At 54.1% G+C, this 19121-nt stretch overlaps 9 protein-coding genes across 9 annotated transcripts; 4 read left to right on the forward strand and 5 right to left on the reverse strand.

Annotated features, from left to right (window-relative positions):
* Positions 1–1080: 1080 nt before the first annotated feature.
* On the reverse strand, positions 1081–2531 carry BDZ99DRAFT_468214 (uncharacterized protein). The gene is made up of 5 exons (XM_033721197.1): positions 1939–2531; positions 1837–1881; positions 1728–1791; positions 1167–1673; positions 1081–1105 (listed from the first exon to the last, which is right to left on the reverse strand). The coding sequence occupies exons 1-4, from the start codon at positions 2065–2067 to the stop codon at positions 1219–1221; spliced, it is 693 nt and encodes a 230-aa protein (XP_033570195.1). The 5' UTR covers positions 2068–2531; the 3' UTR covers positions 1081–1105; positions 1167–1218.
* A 1062-nt stretch (positions 2532–3593) lies between these two features.
* On the reverse strand, positions 3594–5003 carry BDZ99DRAFT_169349 (uncharacterized protein). Its single transcript, XM_033712949.1, has 4 exons — positions 4878–5003; positions 4641–4797; positions 4131–4587; positions 3594–4065 (listed from the first exon to the last, which is right to left on the reverse strand). The coding sequence occupies exons 2-4, from the start codon at positions 4743–4745 to the stop codon at positions 3617–3619; spliced, it is 1011 nt and encodes a 336-aa protein (XP_033570196.1). The 5' UTR covers positions 4746–4797; positions 4878–5003; the 3' UTR covers positions 3594–3616.
* A 575-nt stretch (positions 5004–5578) lies between these two features.
* Positions 5579–7684, forward strand: BDZ99DRAFT_371859 (DNA/RNA polymerase; the record flags this gene model as incomplete). The annotated part of the gene is made up of 1 exon (XM_033714830.1): positions 5579–7684. A coding segment is annotated over one exon (2106 nt), but the record flags the coding sequence as incomplete, so codon positions are not given.
* Positions 7685–8264: 580 nt separating this feature from the next.
* On the reverse strand, positions 8265–8998 carry BDZ99DRAFT_169355 (uncharacterized protein). Its single transcript, XM_033712950.1, has one exon. The coding sequence runs from the start codon at positions 8782–8784 to the stop codon at positions 8329–8331; it is 456 nt and encodes a 151-aa protein (XP_033570198.1). The 5' UTR covers positions 8785–8998; the 3' UTR covers positions 8265–8328.
* A 435-nt stretch (positions 8999–9433) lies between these two features.
* On the reverse strand, positions 9434–10229 carry BDZ99DRAFT_526608 (uncharacterized protein; the record flags this gene model as incomplete). Its single annotated transcript, XM_033726152.1, has 2 exons — positions 9434–10066; positions 10209–10229. The coding sequence occupies 2 exons, from the start codon at positions 10227–10229 to the stop codon at positions 9434–9436; spliced, it is 654 nt and encodes a 217-aa protein (XP_033570199.1).
* A 1143-nt stretch (positions 10230–11372) lies between these two features.
* On the forward strand, positions 11373–13456 carry BDZ99DRAFT_503285 (uncharacterized protein; the record flags this gene model as incomplete). Its single annotated transcript, XM_033723952.1, has 2 exons — positions 11373–13184; positions 13328–13456. 2 exons carry the CDS (start codon positions 11373–11375, stop codon positions 13454–13456), a joined length of 1941 nt encoding a protein of 646 aa, XP_033570200.1.
* A 245-nt stretch (positions 13457–13701) lies between these two features.
* On the forward strand, positions 13702–15689 carry BDZ99DRAFT_169476 (CBD9-like protein). Its single transcript, XM_033712952.1, has 7 exons — positions 13702–13812; positions 13871–14080; positions 14142–14169; positions 14220–14452; positions 14507–14802; positions 14878–15080; positions 15162–15689. Exons 1-7 carry the CDS (start codon positions 13773–13775, stop codon positions 15355–15357), a joined length of 1206 nt encoding a protein of 401 aa, XP_033570201.1. The 5' UTR covers positions 13702–13772; the 3' UTR covers positions 15358–15689.
* BDZ99DRAFT_169394 (uncharacterized protein) lies at positions 15558–16909 on the reverse strand. Its single transcript, XM_033712951.1, has 4 exons — positions 16513–16909; positions 16348–16464; positions 16073–16291; positions 15558–15996 (listed from the first exon to the last, which is right to left on the reverse strand). The coding sequence occupies exons 1-4, from the start codon at positions 16745–16747 to the stop codon at positions 15758–15760; spliced, it is 810 nt and encodes a 269-aa protein (XP_033570202.1). The 5' UTR covers positions 16748–16909; the 3' UTR covers positions 15558–15757.
* A 538-nt stretch (positions 16910–17447) lies between these two features.
* BDZ99DRAFT_526611 (uncharacterized protein) lies at positions 17448–18024 on the forward strand (the record flags this gene model as incomplete). Its single annotated transcript, XM_033726153.1, has 3 exons — positions 17448–17534; positions 17593–17704; positions 17750–18024. The coding sequence occupies 3 exons, from the start codon at positions 17448–17450 to the stop codon at positions 18022–18024; spliced, it is 474 nt and encodes a 157-aa protein (XP_033570203.1).
* Between the last annotated feature and the right edge of the window lie 1097 nt (positions 18025–19121).

Raw genomic sequence — 19121 nt, forward strand, 5'->3', positions numbered from 1 at the left:
ATGTTCAGGACTCACGAACTTGTCCATCTCGAACGCCCTCGTAGTCCTTGATATCGACACGCGAAAACAACTCCTCGTGTCTACAAATCGGCGAGGTCCTGGAACATATCAAGCATCGATCAAGTCAAGCATAAGATCTCCCATCGAAAGGAAAGGTAAAAATCCAAGATGCAAGGTGGCGATTGAATCAGTCTGATTTCCAACCTCATAACCAGCCCCCCACCGCAAGCTATGCATCAGCAAAATAAGCAGATGGCCATCCAGGTCGTAACGCATCCATGGCGTGGCAAAATCATCAACAAAAGGGCTGTATATACATGCGGATTAAATGCGAGTAGCAGTTCCGAAAGAGACCATGGTGCGCTCCACTGGAAGGTAAAACCCCTGAAGCGTATGGAAAATGAGAGAGAAGAAGCGAAATGAGCAAATTTTGGGTGGGACGTTTTGGCTAAGGTATCCGGACACGGGACCGTACAGTGAGGGTCCGGAAGATTGCAGGTTCACCAAGGGAGGGTCCAGGGAGATGTGGAGATGATGTTCCGTGAGGAAATTTGAGTGTTAGATCCTTGGTGGAATCCTGGTCCTGTGGAGAAATGATAAAGTCCGGAATGGAGACGGCAGAACATGACAAAAAGAAAAACCGCGCGGCATGGATCCATGAAGTCGTATAGCCCCAGACACCAGCACCAGGAATAACACTTTCAAGCACAGTCCAGGCAGATCCCACGGCATCCACAATTACAAAAAAATCAACGCCCGGAATCCATCCAGAAGGTTTGAACGTTCTAATCCGGCTTCTTTTCGGTACTCACGTATTACCGGGAAGATCCCTGAGAAAGAGGAGAAACGAGGTGAATGGCTCGGCAATTAAAGGGGTACTCCATCAAAAACGCTCCGGCGAAAACGTGTTTAGGGTATCTCCAGGTGGTGCACGGACCAATGGAAGACGACTGCTGGCGGTGACGGGACAGAAACAATGGCCACGGAAATCTACAACGCCAGGGGCGGAAGTATGAAAATAATTGCACACGAAGGACATGGACCAGCCGCTACTAACCACGGCGGCGTCCGTGATTAGCGGGTTGCGGTGGCGGATTTGGGTACTCTGGTGCGGGATTTTCGTCAGTGACTGCCGGCCCAGCTGACCAAACACGAAAAATACTCACGGCGTCCATCCGAAGCTTGGTAGTACCCAGCAGGGGGAGCACTGTACTGGCCTTAGCGATATACCAAAGGAGACCGGTGGAAGAATCCATAATACCTTGGTTGCGGAGGAACCTGATAGGATTGTGTCGGAGGAGCTGTAGCAGCCTGTTGTGGGTACGTGTACCTTGGGTCTTGATGCTGCGCGTATTGTGCATGCTGGTCCTGTGAAGCACTCTGCTGGGTGTATGTGTAGTTAGGCTGCGTCCTAAGTTGTCCTTGGGCTTGGTTGTAGGGAGGTTGCTGGTACGCTTGACCTGCTGGAGCGGCATATGCGGCCTGTGGCTGTGGCTGCGCATACGTGTAAGACGGTTCCGGCTGTTGGTACTGCTGGTGTGATTGATGTGTGGGTTGAGGGGGGTAGGCGGGTCTTGAGGGCTGCTGGTATGGAACGGCAGCCGGAGCAGGCGCGGGGTCACTTGGTCCATAGTACTGCCTAGACTGGTGGGTTCTAGAGTCCTGATATGAAACTAAAGCTTTGTCAGGGTGTTTTGAGTGCTTTGCATCTCGCGCATGCGGACTACCTCGTCCTTGTGAGACCTCAGTGCGCCACCGCTGCGAGTCCAACTTCAAGTCGGCTACCATTTGCTGTGGTCGTCAGCGACGAAATCTCCACCAGAACGGCATACATACACTTGTTAGATTGCGGTAGGCCGTAATCCAATAGCCTTGCACGCCCTGCTGCATGTCAGAAGCCGTGGTGGTGTGGATGGGACGTCCAGGTGGTAGGCAAACCTGATACTCGCCAGTACCTTCTCCAGGCCGCACCAGAGCGTCATTGCCTAGATAGCGCTGGATATCGGCGGTAATGACCTCTCTGGCGATGCCCTCTCCGGGCTGGAACCACTGCCGAGTTACAGACATAGCGGAGAGATGTGATGGATGATGAAACGTGAGAGAGTGAAAGGAAGGTACTGGTGGCAGCACGGAAAAAAGCCACAACCGAGCAGCAGAGATAGCGGAAGGATTCAGGTCCCGCGATAACGGTCACGGAAGGCCGTGGTCGAGAGAAGCGGCAGTGCTGGGCGAGCGCGGTGGGGGGTGGTGGGAGGCAGAGGGGGCAGCGGCAGGTGGGAGAGATTCCAGAAGAGCGCAGACGCAGCAGGCAGCGAGGTGCGGGGATTCTCAATATACCGGCAGTTTGGCAAGCTGGCAAGCCGCACGACGAGGGTCGACGGGGAGGGAGGCGTGATCAGTGGCGGCAAGCCGTTTTGGGATGCCGGGGGGCCAGGAAGGCTTCAGCTGCGATGAATAAGACCAGAGGGCCCGGCTGCGGCTGCTGCACGTCGCCAAAGACAGAACGGACGGAGCGAGGCGGTTGGGGAGGTGAAGGTACACGCTGCGGCTCTGTGGGCGGGTGGGCGAGCTTAAGAGGCGGGCGGGCGCAGGCGGCGGCAATTGGACAGCCAGAGCTGCACGCAATGGACTCGGGCAGCAGACGGACGCCGTGTCAGGCCTGCAGCGCGCGTGTCAAGTGTGTCAAGCTGCTGTCCGTTCGCGCTGTGCCGGATTCTGGGGTTGCGGCGGTGCAGGCGGCGGGAGGCGGGAGAGATCGAGGGAGCGCGAATCGACTCGACCTTAAAGAGAGCAGGAGGGCGAGTTCGGGGCGCAGGAGGTGGCAGAAAGTGCCAGATGGGCCGCGAAGACGTCAACTCCCTTTTGTCTGTCTGGCGGCCTGCCAGTCCCGCTACGCAGCGGTGGGTACGCCGACGACATGGCGAGCGTCGGGTTGAAATGCGACGGTTGGGCAGCGACGGCCCAAGAGAGGACGCGGCCAGCGCGACCCACCGCAGTATCACCACCGCCTGGCCACCCACGAAGCGTGACAGCCAGTGACGCGCGCTGTCCACGTAAAAGCGTGGAATGTCTGCTCGGCGTGCTGATGTTGAAGGTGCTCCATCGCGCCGCTTCTTATACACAGGGGAGCCATACCGCCAGATGCCCGGACAGAACTCCTCACGCTATTCCCGCACTATCCCGCCCTCAACGCCTCGCCGTCCATCACTCAGACGTCGCCGCGGCCAGCCCAGTCGAGCCAGCACAGCGGCCGCTTGGGCACTGCTGCATGCGAGCGCAACGATTGTTTTATAACCGGTATCCCGCCATTCGCACGGCGCTGCTAGCACACCGCAGCCTCTCAGTTTGTCGGCATCATCCCAGCCTCAGGCAGAGACGCGGCGGCGAAGGCGTTGCAGCTCCAGCAGGCCAAGCGCCTCCGCACATCCTCGAGGCTGCCGCCCGTCAGGCACCGCGGGAAGCACGTGTTCGCCGTCGCGCTGCGGATACTAACTGCACGAAGCTGCAGCTGCCGCATCGCACACTGCACCTCCATGCACCCACGCCCAAGCGTCCGCAGCGCTACTCCTGACCTCCTGCGACATCCCGGCGTTGCTCCCGTCGACATGCGTCCAATCTACAGCTTTGCACCTGCAGCCGCCTTCGCCTCGACCGTTGTGACCCTGAAGCCCGTCCTGGGGGCATGAATCCGGATCTCCTTGCCCCCGTCTCTGCTCCGAGAGGTCACCGCTACTTCGTTGTGCGTGAGCGTCACCAGACGGCCCCGGTCGCGGTTGAGGAACCCCGAATCTGTGGGGTATACTTCTACCTCGATGCCCTCCGTGAGACCGAGCGGCTCGTTTGCGTCGACGCCGCTGCTGGGCTCTGCAAAGTCGGCCTCCAGGATCAACTTGACTGCTTCGGGCCCCTTCAGCGGAACCGGCTTGGGCACCGCTGCTTTGCCTGCCTTGACGGCTGCACGAAATCGCGACACCCACGAATAGACGCGAGGGAATTGCTGCGCGGAGACGACATCGGGCGGCAGCGAGCCCTTCATGTCCACGAGCCAATCAAACGGCCAGATGCCTAGAACAGAGGTGAGGTGAGGTGAGGTGAGGGGCTTTAAGGAGCGGACGCGTGAAGCCACCCACCTTCAATGTCAGCCAAGGATGGCTTATCGGTCTTGAGTATCCAATCCCTCCCATCGGCTAGGAGCGTCGTTTCGAGGAAGTCGAAGGCGGACTTCATGTAGGCGATCGACTCGGGCCTTCCCTTCTCCATGGCCGCCTTGTCCCAGGGTCTGCCTGACCACTGCGTGCGGTCCTTCATGAAGGTGGGATCGTTCATTGTCGGGAACGACGTCGGAATCAGCGATGCCGCACGTGAGAACACGGGTCCCTCAATCGTCCACTTCTCCAACAGCCGTTCAATCGCTTTCTGCTCGGGCCCGGTGGCACCAAGAGCACCGTTGGGGAATCTTTCCTCCAATTTCCTCAGTATCAGCCGGGTGTCGCAGTAGACGTCTCGCCCGATGGCCATGACCGGTATGCGACGGTACTTCACCCCAAGCGCGTCGAGGTCTGCACGTGGCATGACGGGTGGTTGCAGCTACTGATTGTCAGACTGCATGCCTCCCCAGCATGAGGGATAAAGAAGCTTACACACTGCGCATACTCAATGCCTCGTAGCGCCAGATACCACACGACTCGCCTTGCATATGGCGAGTAAGGGTAGTGGAAGAGGATGAGGTTGTTTGGCGCTGCCATCTTCAGTGCTAGCTCTGATAGCTTTTACTATTATATTGTACGTGACAAGGTGGTAAGTCGACGCAGGCCCCATCGTCGTTTATATGGTCGTCGTATTGTGAAGCGAAGCTCACGTCTGTCTTTTGCCTCGGCTTGCGGCCACCGCGGCGATCGGCGTAGGGCGTGCCGTCGACATCGTCATGCAAGCTTGGGCCAATCAACGCCCGAGTGCAATATCCAAACCTTGGACGATTCCATTTAGTGGAGGTTCAAGATACATGACATTGTAGATTGAAGGTAAGAAGTGTTTGAGAGAACTCGTACGACCGAGGACAAACATGCCCGTCTGCCAGGTGGCTTTTGTTAGTAATTGTAGTACTTGGAGTATTATTGATACCTAGGTACACGAAATTAGACTATCCCGTGAATTGCTTCCGAGAAGTACAGTCTTAAGATTATCACTCATAGTAATCCAACTCACTGATTGTGCATCCTGGACTATCTTCGGGTTCAACTTGAATCCACTGTCTACCCAATTGGGCCGGATTTGAAGAACAGTGAACGAATATGCAACTTAAGCCTAGCATTGGGGCCTTAATCCTGTCTGGAATACACAATTCAAATGCTTTACAGCAAAAACGAATTCGTGCTCCATACTTCGATCTGGGCAGTATGCATTTCGTGGAAATTCTTGACGTCGACACGCTCCCGGCACACGTGACAACCCGTAGACGCGAAGCCATTCAACTTCAACTGCATCTCTTCCCCAAACTCACCACAAAACGTCCACAAATACCCATCTCCACCAACAATGCCCCTGCCCCCCACCACCGCCTAACCCAACGCCCCCAAACATGTCCTCCCCGCCACCCTTCCTCCCCTCCTCCGCCCCCTCCTCCGCCGCCGGCCGCCGCAAATCCGCCTTCACCTACAAACACCTCGCGCAACTCGCCTCCTACTCGCCCACCACCCCGCTCCGCGTCATCGCCCACGTCGACCTCGACGCCTTCTACGCCCAATGCGAGCAAGTCCGCCTGCACCTCCCCGCCTCCACACCCCTCGCCGTGCAGCAATGGCAAGGGCTGATCGCGATCAACTACCCCGCGCGCGCCTTCGGCCTGGGGCGGCACATCACGGCCACCGAGGCGCAGAAACTCTGCCCGGCGCTGGTCATGCAGCACGTCGCGACGTGGCGGGAGGGCGACGCGACGTGGGCGTACCACGCGGACGCGGCGGCGCACATCGCGACGCACAAGGTCAGCCTGGACCCGTACCGGCGCGAGAGCCGCAAGATACTGGGGGTGATTAAGAGCGTGTTGCCTGCGGGAGCCGGGCAGCGGGTGGAGAAGGCGAGCGTGGATGAGGTGTTTATGGATCTGAGCGCGCAGGTGCACGGGATCTTGCTGGAGCGGTACCCGGAGCTGAGGGGGCCGCCGCCGTATGACGACCCTGCGGAACTGTTGCCGCGGCCGCCGACGACGGCGCTGGAGTGGCGGGGGGATGCGTTGGTGGATTTGGAGCGGGGCGAGGCGGAGGAGGAAGATCCGGATTGGGACGATGTGGCCATTTGCGTTGGGAGTGAGATTGTGAGGGATGTGCGTGCGCGGGTGTGGGAGGAGCTGCGGTATACGTGCTCTGGGGGTGTCGCGCGGAATAAGATGCTGGCGAAGTTGGGGAGTGGGCATAAGAAGCCGAATGCGCAGACGGTGGTTCGGAATCGCGCGGTGGGGCATTTTTTGAGTGAGTTTAAGTTCACGAAGATTAGGAATCTGGGCGGGAAGTTGGGGGATGAGGTGGTGGCGATGTTTAATACGGATGCGGTGGGGGATTTGCTGAAGCAGCCGCTCGAGCAGTTAATGCGGTTGGGAGATGATACGGGATCGTGGCTCTACGGTATCATTCGCGGCGAGGACAACAGCGAGGTCAATCCGAGGACGCAGATTAAGAGTATGCTGTCTGCGAAGTCGTTCCGCCCCGCTATCAACGACTTCGAGCAGGGCGTCCGCTGGCTGCGCATCTTCGCTGCGGATATTTTCTCCCGCTGCGTGGAAGAAGGCGTGCTAGAGAATAAACGCAAACCGAAGACCATCAACCTACACCACCGCCAAGGGCGGCAGACGCGCTCAAAACAGGCCCCTATACCCCAGGGCAAAACCTTGACCGAGCAGATCCTATTCGATCTCGCCAAGAGCCTCTTCGCACAGATCATCGTCGACGGGCGCGCATGGCCGTGCATAAACCTCTCCCTAAGCGTAGGAGGCTGGGAAGACAGCGTCGCCAATAATAAAGGCATAAGCGGCTTCCTCGTCCGCGGCGAAGAAGCCAAAGCGCTACGAGAGAGCGAGAGACAGTCCGACGCGGCGGTCGAACGGAGAGACGAGCGGCCGCCGGAGAAAAGGAGGAAGCTAGAGAACGGCCGCAGTATACAAAAGTTCTTCACGCCTCGCCTCCCCAATCACACGAGCACGAGCGGCGATGCAGACGCTCCGCCCAACCCCAACCGCTCGCCTGAGCGCCAGGACAGTAGAGAGCAAGAAATGTTCGACGACGACTTGGACCTCGATCACCAACTAGACTCGGACGACGACGACGTCCAATACCCTCCCCTCTCTCCCTCCCGCCCATCAACACCAAAAACGCACCTCAACGACGACACCCCTCCGGACCTCACCCCTCCATCCGCACAACCCCAGTCCCACTCCCCCCGTACCCTCCCCCATCACGTCCAGCAAACTCTGGACACCTTCTTCTGCTCCCGCTGCTCTACCACTTTTCTCGCAGCGGAAAAGACCGAGCACGCCGACTGGCACTTCGCGAAAGACCTCGCGAAAGATCTGCAAGCGCAGGAGCGGGCCGACGCGGAGCGGAGACGCACTCGCGCGCCCTCGAAACCTGTGCCTCCGAAGCCGCAAAGCAGAGGCCGCGGTCGGCCGGCTGGCGGTGGTGGGAGTGGGAGTGGGAGCGGGAGTGCAGGGAGAGGCGGGGAGAAGGGGCAAAAACGGCTGGCGTTTGGGAAGGGTTGAGCTCATAACCTTTATGATAGTACCGTAGGAAGGGGTTCAGCGTGTGGAAGCACGAGTTTGAATAGGGTTGGGGAAGATTGGGTAGTAGGAACACGAATTCCACAATACGAGCGAGCGAGCGAGCGAGCTTGCTTTTGAGTCAGATTCGTCTACCACACGACCTGAAGTTTATAAACTCCCTACGTCGTTTTTTTCCGGAGCTAGATGAGTGGTGCATCTCGAAACCCCTCCCCCCCCCTTTTCCTCCTCTCACAGCTCATCCATCAAAAGCCGGCGCTGCGTCTCCATCCTCTCTGTTCCTCGCCTCTCAATACGTGTCACGCCTTCAAGCCGCAGGAGAAACCTCACTCTTCTCTGCAGAGAAGTTGGTGCGGGGTGCGGGTGCGGGGGAGCATCTTGCGAATGTCTTTTGCGTGGGCTGGAATGAAAAGCTTGGAACGTTGGGTTTATTGAGCCTACCTACTTATCGGGAAAGGGGGTGGGGGCTTGGGCATTGCTGTCAGACCCGACTAACTGAAAAGGAGGAAGGGGCGGCAGGGCCGGTCAAGGAAAAGCGTGGAGTTCCGCGAGCCGGGAAATTTCTAGATGGGAGGGGCGATTCGTGGTATGGAGGGTCTGGGGAGAGAAAAGCCGGAGGAGAGAGGATAGGGCTTATTTGGAGGCGGGGTGGAAAGGCTGGTGTGTTGTTGTTTGTAGCGCTCTCGGGGGTGGAAAAGGGTGGCGAAAGCGAGAAGGTGGGTTTGAGGTGGAAGGGATACGGAGGGGTGAGGAGCAGAGGGGTGGTTGGATGGGAGGGAGTGGAAAGGGGTGGTTTTGGAAATTGGAGGACCTACGACGTCATAATAATAATACCGCTCGCACCGTTGTAAACTCTTCCAAGAGATCTTTGTGGATGTAACACGGCACGCTGTGTCTTGTTCTTTGGCGACGGCGCAGGGGGTTGTAAGGGGCTTTTTGGGATCGCAGGGGTGGCCGGGGGCGAGGGTGTCGATGAGATGGGCGCAGGGGATGTGAAGGATGGCGTCGATATGGCACATGGCTTTGGGGCAGAGCTCATTCAGTAGTATCTTGGGTAAAATGAGTAAAGTAAGAAGAATGGGGAGAAACGTTTGGTCGGAAATTCAGAATTGGTGGTTTTCTAGAAAAATGCGGGTGCCCAGAACGTAGAGTAAGGAGAGCATACTCAAGGATTCATGGCTAGGATTGGATGAGGTTTATATGATGAGCTGTCACAAGTCACGCCTCTTGATGGATGTGTCAAACTCAATATATCCACGTGTGGGGTAACTACGGCACTGAAAAATTCTAGGTCCACCCTCCCCAATAAGCTATAATTAGGACGGGTTCCAGTCATCTAGCGTTCGATCTTGTCTCTTCTTTTCCTGGTTCGAGTGCCACATATACCATAAGGTCGCCCCTGCGATTAATGCTGCGGTGATCCCTATTACTATCCCTACTATCTCTGCGGGAGTGAATTGCCGACCATTGTTCTTGTTTCCGAGTGGTGATGATGCAGTTGTTGTAGAAGAGGGGGTAGACGTTGGTAAGTTCGAGGTGAAGGGCGTTGTGGATGGGATTTGAGAAGTTTTGAAGGTGGAACTGAGAGCTTCACCAGGATCCGATAGAGTGCTTGTGGGACTATGAGTGGCAGAAGTCGAGGGAATTGTTGTCAATGTTTCTATGCCGTCATATTAACCACCGCAGGTGTCGTATTATGATGGTCGATGATTCAAGCAGCAGCGCAGCGAAAAGGCCCCAAAACGGCTCAAAGACAGCACCACATATTGCGGGCTTCACCCTGACTCCGCCTGAGTATACGGTAACCGTCGCTGTGACGTACATAGTAACAGTGTACGCACCTGCTGCGCCTGGCTGCTGCGTCGTCGCCGGCAGTGCCCCACCTGTCGTCGGTATTGCGACTTGCCCAATATGCTTGCAGTACTCCGTATACGCTGCAACCGCGCTGGTCATGTCGTTCAAGTTGCTCCCGCACGATGAGTAGGCGCAATTGGAGAGGTAGCTCGTCGCAACCGGAATGAGGTCGGAGCGGCAGAAGCAGCCGTCGATGGGGTCGTTCCCACAGCTGAGTTGCTCGTTGGCGAGCCAGAAGTCACCCCGTGCGTTGCATTCCCAGTAGCAGCATTGAGCGCATCCGCGAAGCTGTTGGTATAGTGGATACTGGGATATACTGACGGTTCCTGCATTTGTATGTCCGAGGAAGTTGATCCCGAGGGCAAAGAGAAGCGGAGCAAGCAGTATTCGAGGAGCTATGGCTGGACTCTTGAGGCGGGAAGTACGAGAGTGTTGATGGATATACGCCTGGAAGAAAGAAACAGAGCTCCTCTATACACTTAGGGGGAATGAAGGAGAGAAAGCAAGAGTAAAGGCGAGCGAGGAAAAGCCGTTTGAGTTCCTTATCAGCCTGATCCCCATGCTTCAAGGCTGCTCAGCTGCAACTTACTCGGTCCAGCCTCAGCGCCATGCCAATACTTCGCTATGCCACAGCTGGAGGTCGACGAACACGGACCAATCATACGCGATGAAACTCATCATATCGCGTGACTGAGAACCTCAGATGCACGTGTTCAATCTACTTCACAAGCTTTGCTACTTCGGAGGTGGAGATATAACTTAGACAAGAGAGAGTTTCTAGGAAGACAGACAATACAGCACTATCCTCATGGTTCAACAGGATGGCCATTTCAGAGCGACCATGGGGTAGAGTCTGATTCCAAAGAGTCTTGTGGCTGGGTGGTTGACCAGGTAGGCAGCTTGGCCCTGAAGCTTGTCGGAAGCCTGTTATAGCCAAAGGTGGGAGAAGTTGTTTCTATTCTCAGTGAGTCGATGGGGGTAGACCCTTAAGCGTCAAAACGGTTGTTTCTAGAGATTAGAAGTTGAGGTGTTGAGGACAGACGTCAGCGAAAAGAGGAGGAAGTTCACTCGTCGCTTGCTTGGCGACTATTCTATACCAAAAGGAGAGCATCACGTGCTCTCACATGACTCTCTTAAATAAGGTACGGGAACCTTAATCAAGTTATTCGATGATACTTTGCAGACTTATCAGTCCTCATGAACTTTCTCCCATTCCACAGCACCTGCTCTTGGTTTAGGTATGGGCGAGGGGAATGACCTTGTTGGCAGCTTTTCATAGCCTAGTGGCCAAGAACTTTATTTGTGTATCAGAGCTCTGGAGCGGCTCCTTCAGCCCCTTCATCTCGTCCGCCCTGCGGGTCCTTTTCGGCACGTGTAGACACTTCAGTCGCATGTTTTATTTCTGGCTCTTCATCACGCCTCTAAGCCCCTTCGAAGTCAGCGCAGGCCGCCATGTGTATACAGCTATTGTGCATAGCCTGCTCTGTCTGCTTATGCTTCTCTACCCAATCACGACTAGACTGGGAGAGAATAGAATAAAATCTGCGACCGACAAGAGCCCTAAAACACAGCCCTGTATGTATGCTTACGCGATACGCTTATAGTGCTTCTCTATCCGCCCCCAAATCGGACCCGGCACTTAGGCTGCAAGGCCCCCCGGCGCCAGAGGCAAGCTACATAATGAATCGCCGTGCACTTTTAGAGATCCAAAAGATACCCCGTCTACTTTTCCCTGCGCGTTTTTTCTCTCATCATGGGCGACGGCTCCGTCGAGCTACGAGAGCACGGCACCAAGCGTGACGACAACTGCCTTGTTCGATCCGACGATGCCGGAATCTGGAATTATATCAAAGCGTGGCACTGGTTTCCCCTCCACCTGGCCTGTTGCATTTGCTTCATTGTTGTCATGTTCTTGCTGGTCGACAACCACACCTTTTTGTCCGGAACAACTCCTGATTCCGATCTACGACGGTCCGGATTCTACCAAACAGAGGTGACTGGACTCGTTTCAGCTGCGCTTGTCCTTATTCGCCTTGTCGCCGGCGTAGGTTCCGCCCTCGTCCTGTGGCGCTTGATTTTCATCCTTCTGGAGAAAAGCGGCCTCACTCTTGCGGAGATATGCCGCTTGGCCGACAAGAAGCTTCCGATATTGCCTCGCTTTGAGTCCTCTAGTCAATCGCTATGGTCCTGCTTTGCTTTCGTCGTTGTAATCTTGCTCTGGCCCCAAACAATCGCCGCACCGCTTGCCAACTCCTCCTTGGCTTGGACGCCTTCCACCAAACTAGCCAGTGCATCATCATCACAAAATTATATTCTCAATACATTAAACGATCCCAAGGACAAGGACAGCTTCGTATACGCAAATTTGATCACAAGAGTCATTTTCATAGCGTCTTTCATGGCCGGCAAAAACCCCGACTACGCATTCGCCGCGCTGAGGGATTCGCAAATTCCTCTTAGGCGATATAGTTACTTGATCCCTTCGCTAAACGATGGCGGGCTTGGTTCATTCGGTTTGCCATACTTTGAGGTCATAAACCTCAAATGGATTGACGCGCCCGACGGTCGTCAACTCAACCAGATGGACAACTCGAGCATGCTTGAGGATCCGGTTACTCCTGAAGTATTTGCTCCTGTAGGGAATCTAGCTTTTCTGAGGGATACCAAATGGCTCGCAAACGAGACGGTAGATCTGTACGAACCTCAGATTTTCGAAGGGAAAAAGAATGTTTCTGTCAAGGTCGATGGGACGTATCTTGGTCAGATAATCGATGGAAAGAACGTGACCGAAGACACTCCCTGTCCAACGGTTGGAGATGTTTTCGGAAAGCTACCGTCCGTCCAAAGATTCCACCGCGGATACTACGTTTCTAACGACTGGCGTGCCAACGACTGCTACTTGCTCGCAGAAGTTACCATAAAAGCTGGAATCTACCCAAAACGATTTAGCAACGTAACTCTTGTTGGGTCTTCAGACCACGTTCACGCCATAAGCCCCATAGGTGGTGCCGATGATGCGAATCCCTCCCTGATTCCTGACGGTAGCGTCGGGCCAGTATTAGACATGATGTCTGATGTGGCAAGGCTGATAATTGCACTCAACCTAACTTCGGATTGGCAAAAGGATAATATCGACAACTTCGTAAAAGGTATGCTTTCGATGTCGTATCACAGCACCTGGAGCGCGATGCCCGTAATAATCAATGATAATACCGAGGCTGTTGATGTCACACCTATGGAACCCGTTATCCTTGCCTCTGTCGATAAACGGCGACTATATGCCTGGCTAGGCATGAATTTGGCACTCACAGTTGCTGCGCTTCTTGTCGGAGTCGCGCATCACTGGACCACCACGAGGATAAAGACGATCCGCGACACCACCCTCGCTGCATTGACAATAGACATCTCGAAGATTTCACACCAGAGCGGTAGTGGACTATGTAATGCTTCGGCATTGAACGGAGACGACCATGCTATAGGAAGGATGAAATGGAAAGATGATAACGACATGGAAACCTATCATATGACTGATGAAACTCATCGAGACGGTTGCCGGAGAGAATTGGTGATTGTGAATAGAAGGCAAAGAAGACTGAGAGATATATAGTTGGTACCTTCTTCACTCGCAATTCCATAATTATAGACTATTTTCAAAACCTTACTTTCTTCTAACCTACTACCTGCAAGTAAGCTGCTAAACAATTGCAGGATGTCGCTGCAACCTACAATACTCAACCGATCAGAGAGAATATACCCTGCAGTCCTCACTCTCGTCAGACACCCCGCACGAACCTCGACGTCTTCCCCGGCTCCCAAATCATAGGGCAGCTCGTGTAAGATCTAGATAGCTCCCGCAGGGCGGCGGATCGTGCCGACGTGTAGCATTAATCCCAATTTGGAGTAGCGCCGTGACGCTCACCTAAAGATAGATTACGCGCCGACGTGAAACGCCATTGAAAAGCTCCAATCGAACCCCCTTCTCATTCGCTAGAGCATTAACGAATCACTTGGTGATGAACTGTAGCCGCTCGATGTCTTATTTGAAGAAGAGATGCTGTCCCGCTGGAGGTCCTACGAGCGGGGTCTTGTTTCCGTTTGTTCGATTCTCTCCTGATATTCCATTCCAAAGATTTACACTTCTCCCTGGTTCAATATGAATTATTTCTTAGTGCATTTACTAGTCTTAGCTGCGAGTCAGTTCAATATGCCCGTTGAAAGAATTACGCGGTTGATATGTTAACATCTTAGCAGTCTTACCATGGGTGCAATGTGATGCCCCTCCAGCCTCAACTCTCTACCTCAGCGAAACCAACACCACATTCTCCATCAATCTCCCCGATAACTCATCTGATGTATACATCTACTTCTCCTCCCCAGCGTTCTCCTGGGTCGCGGTGGGCGCAGGCGATAAGATGGCGAACTCCCTCTCTTTTATCATGTACCCTTCCGCCAACAATAAAAGTAAGCTACAGCGTCTCACCCAAAGCAAAACTTCTGAGCACCACAGCTAACAGTATTAAAGATGTCACAATAAGCCCCCGCATTGCAAGGTCCGTCTCTTTTCCATATTACTATACACTGTTTAGTCTAACCTGAGTAGTGGCCACTCCGAACCAACCTTCGCCCCAGAGATTCAGATCGAGTCTCTGCCCGGCACAACCATTAACAACGACACACTTGTCCTCAACGCTGTCTGCCACAACTGCCGTACTTGGCGTGGCGGCTCACTGGACGTCTCTTCCACCACTCAACCGTGGATATACGCATTCGGCCCAGATCTCGAGCTACAAAGCAATTCTCAACATGCGCCACTGCGACGGCATCACGCTTACGGTATGACCTTCCGCCCGTGTCACATAGAATAGAAAATTACTAATGCACACTTAGGCCACTTCACGATGAACATGGTCCAAGCCTCCGGAGCCGGCGGCGTGCCAGAACCCAGCACCGTAATGAACGGCGCCCAGCTCGTCGGCGCAGAGAAAGAAGACAACGGAAATCAAGCCACAGTCGCCCACGCGATCCTCATCGCCTTCGCTATCTTGGTCATGACACCGATCAACGTAGTCCTCGTGGGACTCTTCAAGACGTTCAATTTGCATATCTGGTTCTCGGTGCTGGTTATGATGTTCATAATCGCTGGATTCGGGTTGGGGATATCTATTAGTGGGGAGTATAATAGGGTGAGTCTAGCTCAGTCTTTGAATTTCTCATAAGTTTGCCAGGTAGTAGTAGGCTAACGGAGCGCATTCACACAGTCCAAACACTTCTCCTCCCCCCACCAGGTCCTCGGCTTCATCACCATTATCGCTTTCCTTGCCATTGGCGTACTCGGCGGCTTCCAATCCCGCCAACTGCGCGTGCCCTCCACGAACGCGCCACGGCAAGCTACAAAACTGGACACTGCGCATACATGGCTCGCGAGAGGGGCGTGGCTCCTTGCCGTCATTAACGGCGGACTGTAAGACACCCTTTATTTTACCCCTACACCTAGTCACTTCTCTCATGTTTCGGACGGGCTCATGCTTACATCCCACCGCAGTGGTCTCCAATTCGCCTCCTCGCCCATGCACACCCGCATCATCTACGCGCTCGTCACCCTCGCTCTCACGCTACCGATGGTGATAGTGTATCTCCTCGTCTGGAGGCGGCAACGGGTTACCAAGGAGAAGTTTGATGAGGACCGGGATGTTGTGCTTGAGGCGTACTATCTGTCGCAGCCGAAACCGATCCATTGAGCGGGGACGGTAGGATTAGGATGGTGAAGTTGTGCGTGTAAGACTTTGGTCATATGGGAGATGCTGTGGGCTGCTTCATTTCGGGTTAGCACAGGGAGTTTCGATGATTTTTTGGGTATGAGTACGTAGGGCGTTCGAGGAGTTTGCAGACCCCCCATGTTCAGATGGACCGCTTAGAAAGATGTACACGATTTGTAATTCTCCGTTCATTCGAAATGGACGAACTTACAGATTACAGTAACGTTTCGGCCGTTCATTGACATTCTGGCTGAGAATACAAACATACCGCAACCGCAGAACAGCCTCACCAAAGCCTAAAGTCACATCAAGCATCTGGCCTCACGACTAAAGAAAGCCCAAAATCCAAATAACTCCTCCAAAGACTCTCAAATCCCAATCCTCAAGCCGCCTGCTCATGACTCTTCTCGAACGGCCTCGCAAGTAACTTAAACTTCCCTTTCTTCAACGCCCTCTCCCCAGCCCATCGGCTCAACGCCTCCCAATTCACACACACCGTCTTCGCATCACTCTTCAGCACCTTATTCCGCGCCTCCCGCGAGTCCTTCGCCCACTCGAAGCTGTACAGCCCAACGTCAGCGTGGCACATCACGGCGCGGCGGAGGGTTCCGATGCAATGGTCTACACAGCCGTATCGTCAGCGCCTCTAATGCAACGCAATACAAAATGCTCCGAGAAGGCTACGAGGGGTCCGTACCGTAATGCTCCACCGCAAAAACAACATCAGCGTGTGAGATGTTGGTGAGGTGGTGGCGGTAGTAATCCATATGCACGGCCTTCCGTAGGATATCGAGGCAGTGCAGTTGGTGCCAGACGCCCAGCGAGCCCATGTAATCGCCGTTGGGGAGCTGGACGCGGTGGGTGAGGTTTTCGTGCTGGGCGGCGAGTTCGGCGGGTGAGGCGCGGATGAATTGGGCTGCGAGCTGGAGGCTAGAATTCGGTGTCGCTGGGACGGAGCTAGCGGGTGCGTACATGATAGTAGGTCATCCCAGGCTAAGTCGGTCGCAGGTGAAGGCGGCTGGTCATATGGAGAGTCTGTGTTGTCCCAGAGTGGGCGCTTCTCATATTTGAGAGCTTTTGTTGCGGGTGCTGGGAAGGAGTTAACTGAGGGGCTGGGTTTGAGGGCTGGCTTCGTACAGTATGGGGATTTGGGGAACAGTGTGGATGCGTCATGTCGGGATTCAGTTATAAAAGTTATGGTCAAGAATGCGGCTATGTATGAGAGGAGTAAAAGTATGAGTGCCGAGATAACGGTCTGAATTATTGAAACGTGAGTATTCTTTCGGCTTTCATGCCATGGCGATGAAAGTTCGGTGGGCTGGGTGCGGTTTCGAAGCAGAGGTTCTGATGATTCTGCCGATGTGTCTTCCATCTCGGTCGCAATAGCTGCTCAGTCGAGTTCAATGAGCATCTTATAGATGTCATCGCCTGAGCTGAGGTTCGGGAAATTTGAAAGAGACTTTTTGCGAGGTTCCATGGGCTTGACACTATAGTAGCTATTGGAGAGTTTGTACCACATCAAAGAAGCGTAAGATCATATGCATTTCCGCAGCCCGTTCGGGAATGACCCAGTCTGCAACCTCCCATTTCCGTTGTTTGTGTCCTAGAAACTATTGAGAAGATCAGAGACACGGATCAGAGAAACTCCGCTCACCAGACCCACCGCAGCATATTTCCTAAGCTGCCATATGCTGGGACAAACTTAAACCTCGGCAAATATTGATCAAAATCATCTGATTCAAGCAGGATGGTCGCTATCCGTCCCAGGCGGAACGGACGCAACGCTACACGGTCCTATAGGGCCACTGATAGTGTTACTCTCAACGTGGAAAGAGACACAATCGATGAAAACCGCTTTGTTGCTGATAGTCTATCCGGAGGGCCCGCGGGTTGCGTCCCTTACAAACATGAAGAATGGCATAAGATAGTAGTTTGCACTGCGACCTCGGCATATCCTCTGGCTCTGGCTCATGAGCGGGGCCTCGATCGGATCTCTCATTCTAGCCGACCGACAAATTGGAAGAGTGTGATGGCTGAAAATGTCGGTTTGGTTTCAGACGCTAGGGATCACGATGTCGGTCTTTGTCGGCGTCGGGGGGATTTGCACGCACCTGGTCGTTCGGAGAAGTTTGAACCCGCAGTACTGCACCTCAAATATCGTTCGTAGCCCTCTGCGCTTTTCTTGCGGTCATTGAGATTTACTACTCCTTGTCACAGCTTCGCCGCAAGAAGTTTAAAGGAACGGAAGTCAAGCACAACATGCTCACCAAGGGCTTCATCCTCGCTTTCTTGAGCTCTGTCATTATCGCCGCTCCGGTTTCCATCAACGGTACTACCTTCTACTCAAATTGGAATCATATTTAACAAGTCGCAGAAGAAAGATCCCTCCGCGCCCGGAACGAAGGTCACGTTTTAACCAAGCCGTTTGAGGCGAATCCGAAACCGGTAGCCGCTAGAAAGCAAGATGAGGTTGACGGTAGTGGACAGTGGAAGCGTGAAAAGGGCCATTTTGAGGTCATGCAATTTCACACAGATGCGAGGCTCTCAGAGCATGATAAAGTTGGCGGTGATGGACATTGGAAGAGACAAGACGAAGTCGAGGGCGGAGGGGATTGGAAACGAGACGAGTTCGAGAGAGATGCGCAGTGATAATGAAGCAGCGCCAATAATCGATTGCAGCTGCGAGCGAGATCTTGAGGTCTTGTATTGAGAACAAGCTGATGATTTCTTGGGGGTTGTGGGTTGCTGCGTATCTTCCGTTGGCTTCATAAGACTGTAACTGCTATAAATCTCCTCAGTTTGGTGTAGTACTGTTGGTAGAGCGCGAAAGAAAGGGAATCTGCTGAGTCCGAGAACCTGGATAGTTGGTATTCGCGAGAAGCATGTCAGGCAGATGTCAAGCTACTTAGCTACAAACGAGACGATGAGTTCGTCCGAAGTCCTTGTCCAGCTGCAAGAAAACTATGGGCAAAGCTGTGAAGAGTGTTTCTTGGGAGTCCGAGAGGTTAACTAACTAGCTTTGGAAAGGGTTTATTACTAAGCAACCACGGACTGTTTAACTAGCCAGGCCCAGGTAACTAAATGATCCACAATGCTTACTAATCTAGTCGCTGGTCTCTTAGCAGTCACGTGGCAGTCACGTGGAGGATCGGTATTCCTCCACAACTTCCAAGAAAATGCCCAGTGTTGCCAATAACGGATTGACGTCAAACGTCCTCTAAATAGCTCTCAACCCGAGCTTCTTCAAGCGTCACCCGACCAGGTGACGCGATTCACGGGTGTTGCTGCCGAGCGCCCCTTTCTAAATTCTCACACAACCTTTGCCTCCCACAACGGTCCGTGCAAAAACCAACACCAGGAACTCGGGAAGATGCATCAGCAGTCACGCGTTGCAATATTGAGAATGATTACCCATCAACTCGTTTCCTAGCATCATCTCTGCCTTACTGAATAGCCTAAAGCGTCGAGCCACGCGGTACCTGGCGGATCAATACGAGGGCCCAATCGCCTGCGCCGGCGGAACAGCGGATGCGAAAAACATCGGGTGACGTCGTCGCTTTTCATAGCAGACGGCACATGGATCGCCACGCTTGCCTGCAGGACAGCGGGATACCTGCAGACCTTTATGGTCGGCCCCTGCGTCGAGCAGGAGTCCCTTTCCCATATTTTCTAGCTCGCATGACCCTCTCTTCCTCTTTCCTACAACCTTCACTCGCTTCAGAAAGGCAATTGATCCGCCTCGTTTC

The sequence above is a fragment of the Mytilinidion resinicola genome (genome assembly GCF_010093595.1).
Source record: "Mytilinidion resinicola strain CBS 304.34 unplaced genomic scaffold BDZ99scaffold_27, whole genome shotgun sequence".
Classification (NCBI taxonomy): Eukaryota; Fungi; Ascomycota; class Dothideomycetes; order Mytilinidiales; family Mytilinidiaceae; genus Mytilinidion; species Mytilinidion resinicola.

Bases quoted from the DNA above. Each gene is read 5' to 3' on its own strand.
- BDZ99DRAFT_169355 (XM_033712950.1), bottom strand. From the start codon at position 8,784: ATGTGCCATATCGACGCCATCCTTCACATCCCCTGCGCCCATCTCATC.
- BDZ99DRAFT_468214 (XM_033721197.1), bottom strand. From the start codon at position 2,067: ATGTCTGTAACTCGGCAGTGGTTCCAGCCCGGAGAGGGCATCGCCAGA. The intron at 1,882-1,938 runs GTTTGCCTACCA...GACATGCAGCAG, and splicing joins AAGGTACTGGCGAGTATCAG to GGCGTGCAAGGCTATTGGAT. The intron at 1,674-1,727 runs GTAGTCCGCATG...ACAAAGCTTTAG, and splicing joins TGAGGTCTCACAAGGACGAG to TTTCATATCAGGACTCTAGA.
- BDZ99DRAFT_169349 (XM_033712949.1), bottom strand. From the start codon at position 4,745: ATGGCAGCGCCAAACAACCTCATCCTCTTCCACTACCCTTACTCGCCA. The intron at 4,588-4,640 runs GTAAGCTTCTTT...GACAATCAGTAG, and splicing joins GCATTGAGTATGCGCAGTGT to CTGCAACCACCCGTCATGCC. The intron at 4,066-4,130 runs GTGGGTGGCTTC...CCTCTGTTCTAG, and splicing joins ATCCTTGGCTGACATTGAAG to GCATCTGGCCGTTTGATTGG.
- BDZ99DRAFT_169476 (XM_033712952.1), top strand. From the start codon at position 13,773: ATGAATTATTTCTTAGTGCATTTACTAGTCTTAGCTGCGA. The intron at 13,813-13,870 runs GTCAGTTCAATA...ACATCTTAGCAG, and splicing joins TTTACTAGTCTTAGCTGCGA to TCTTACCATGGGTGCAATGT. The intron at 14,081-14,141 runs GTAAGCTACAGC...ACAGTATTAAAG, and splicing joins CCCTTCCGCCAACAATAAAA to ATGTCACAATAAGCCCCCGC.
- BDZ99DRAFT_169394 (XM_033712951.1), bottom strand. From the start codon at position 16,747: ATGGAAGACACATCGGCAGAATCATCAGAACCTCTGCTTCGAAACCGC. The intron at 16,465-16,512 runs GTACGAAGCCAG...ACTCCTTCCCAG, and splicing joins GTTCCCCAAATCCCCATACT to CACCCGCAACAAAAGCTCTC. The intron at 15,997-16,072 runs GTACGGACCCCT...ACGGCTGTGTAG, and splicing joins TTTTGCGGTGGAGCATTACG to ACCATTGCATCGGAACCCTC.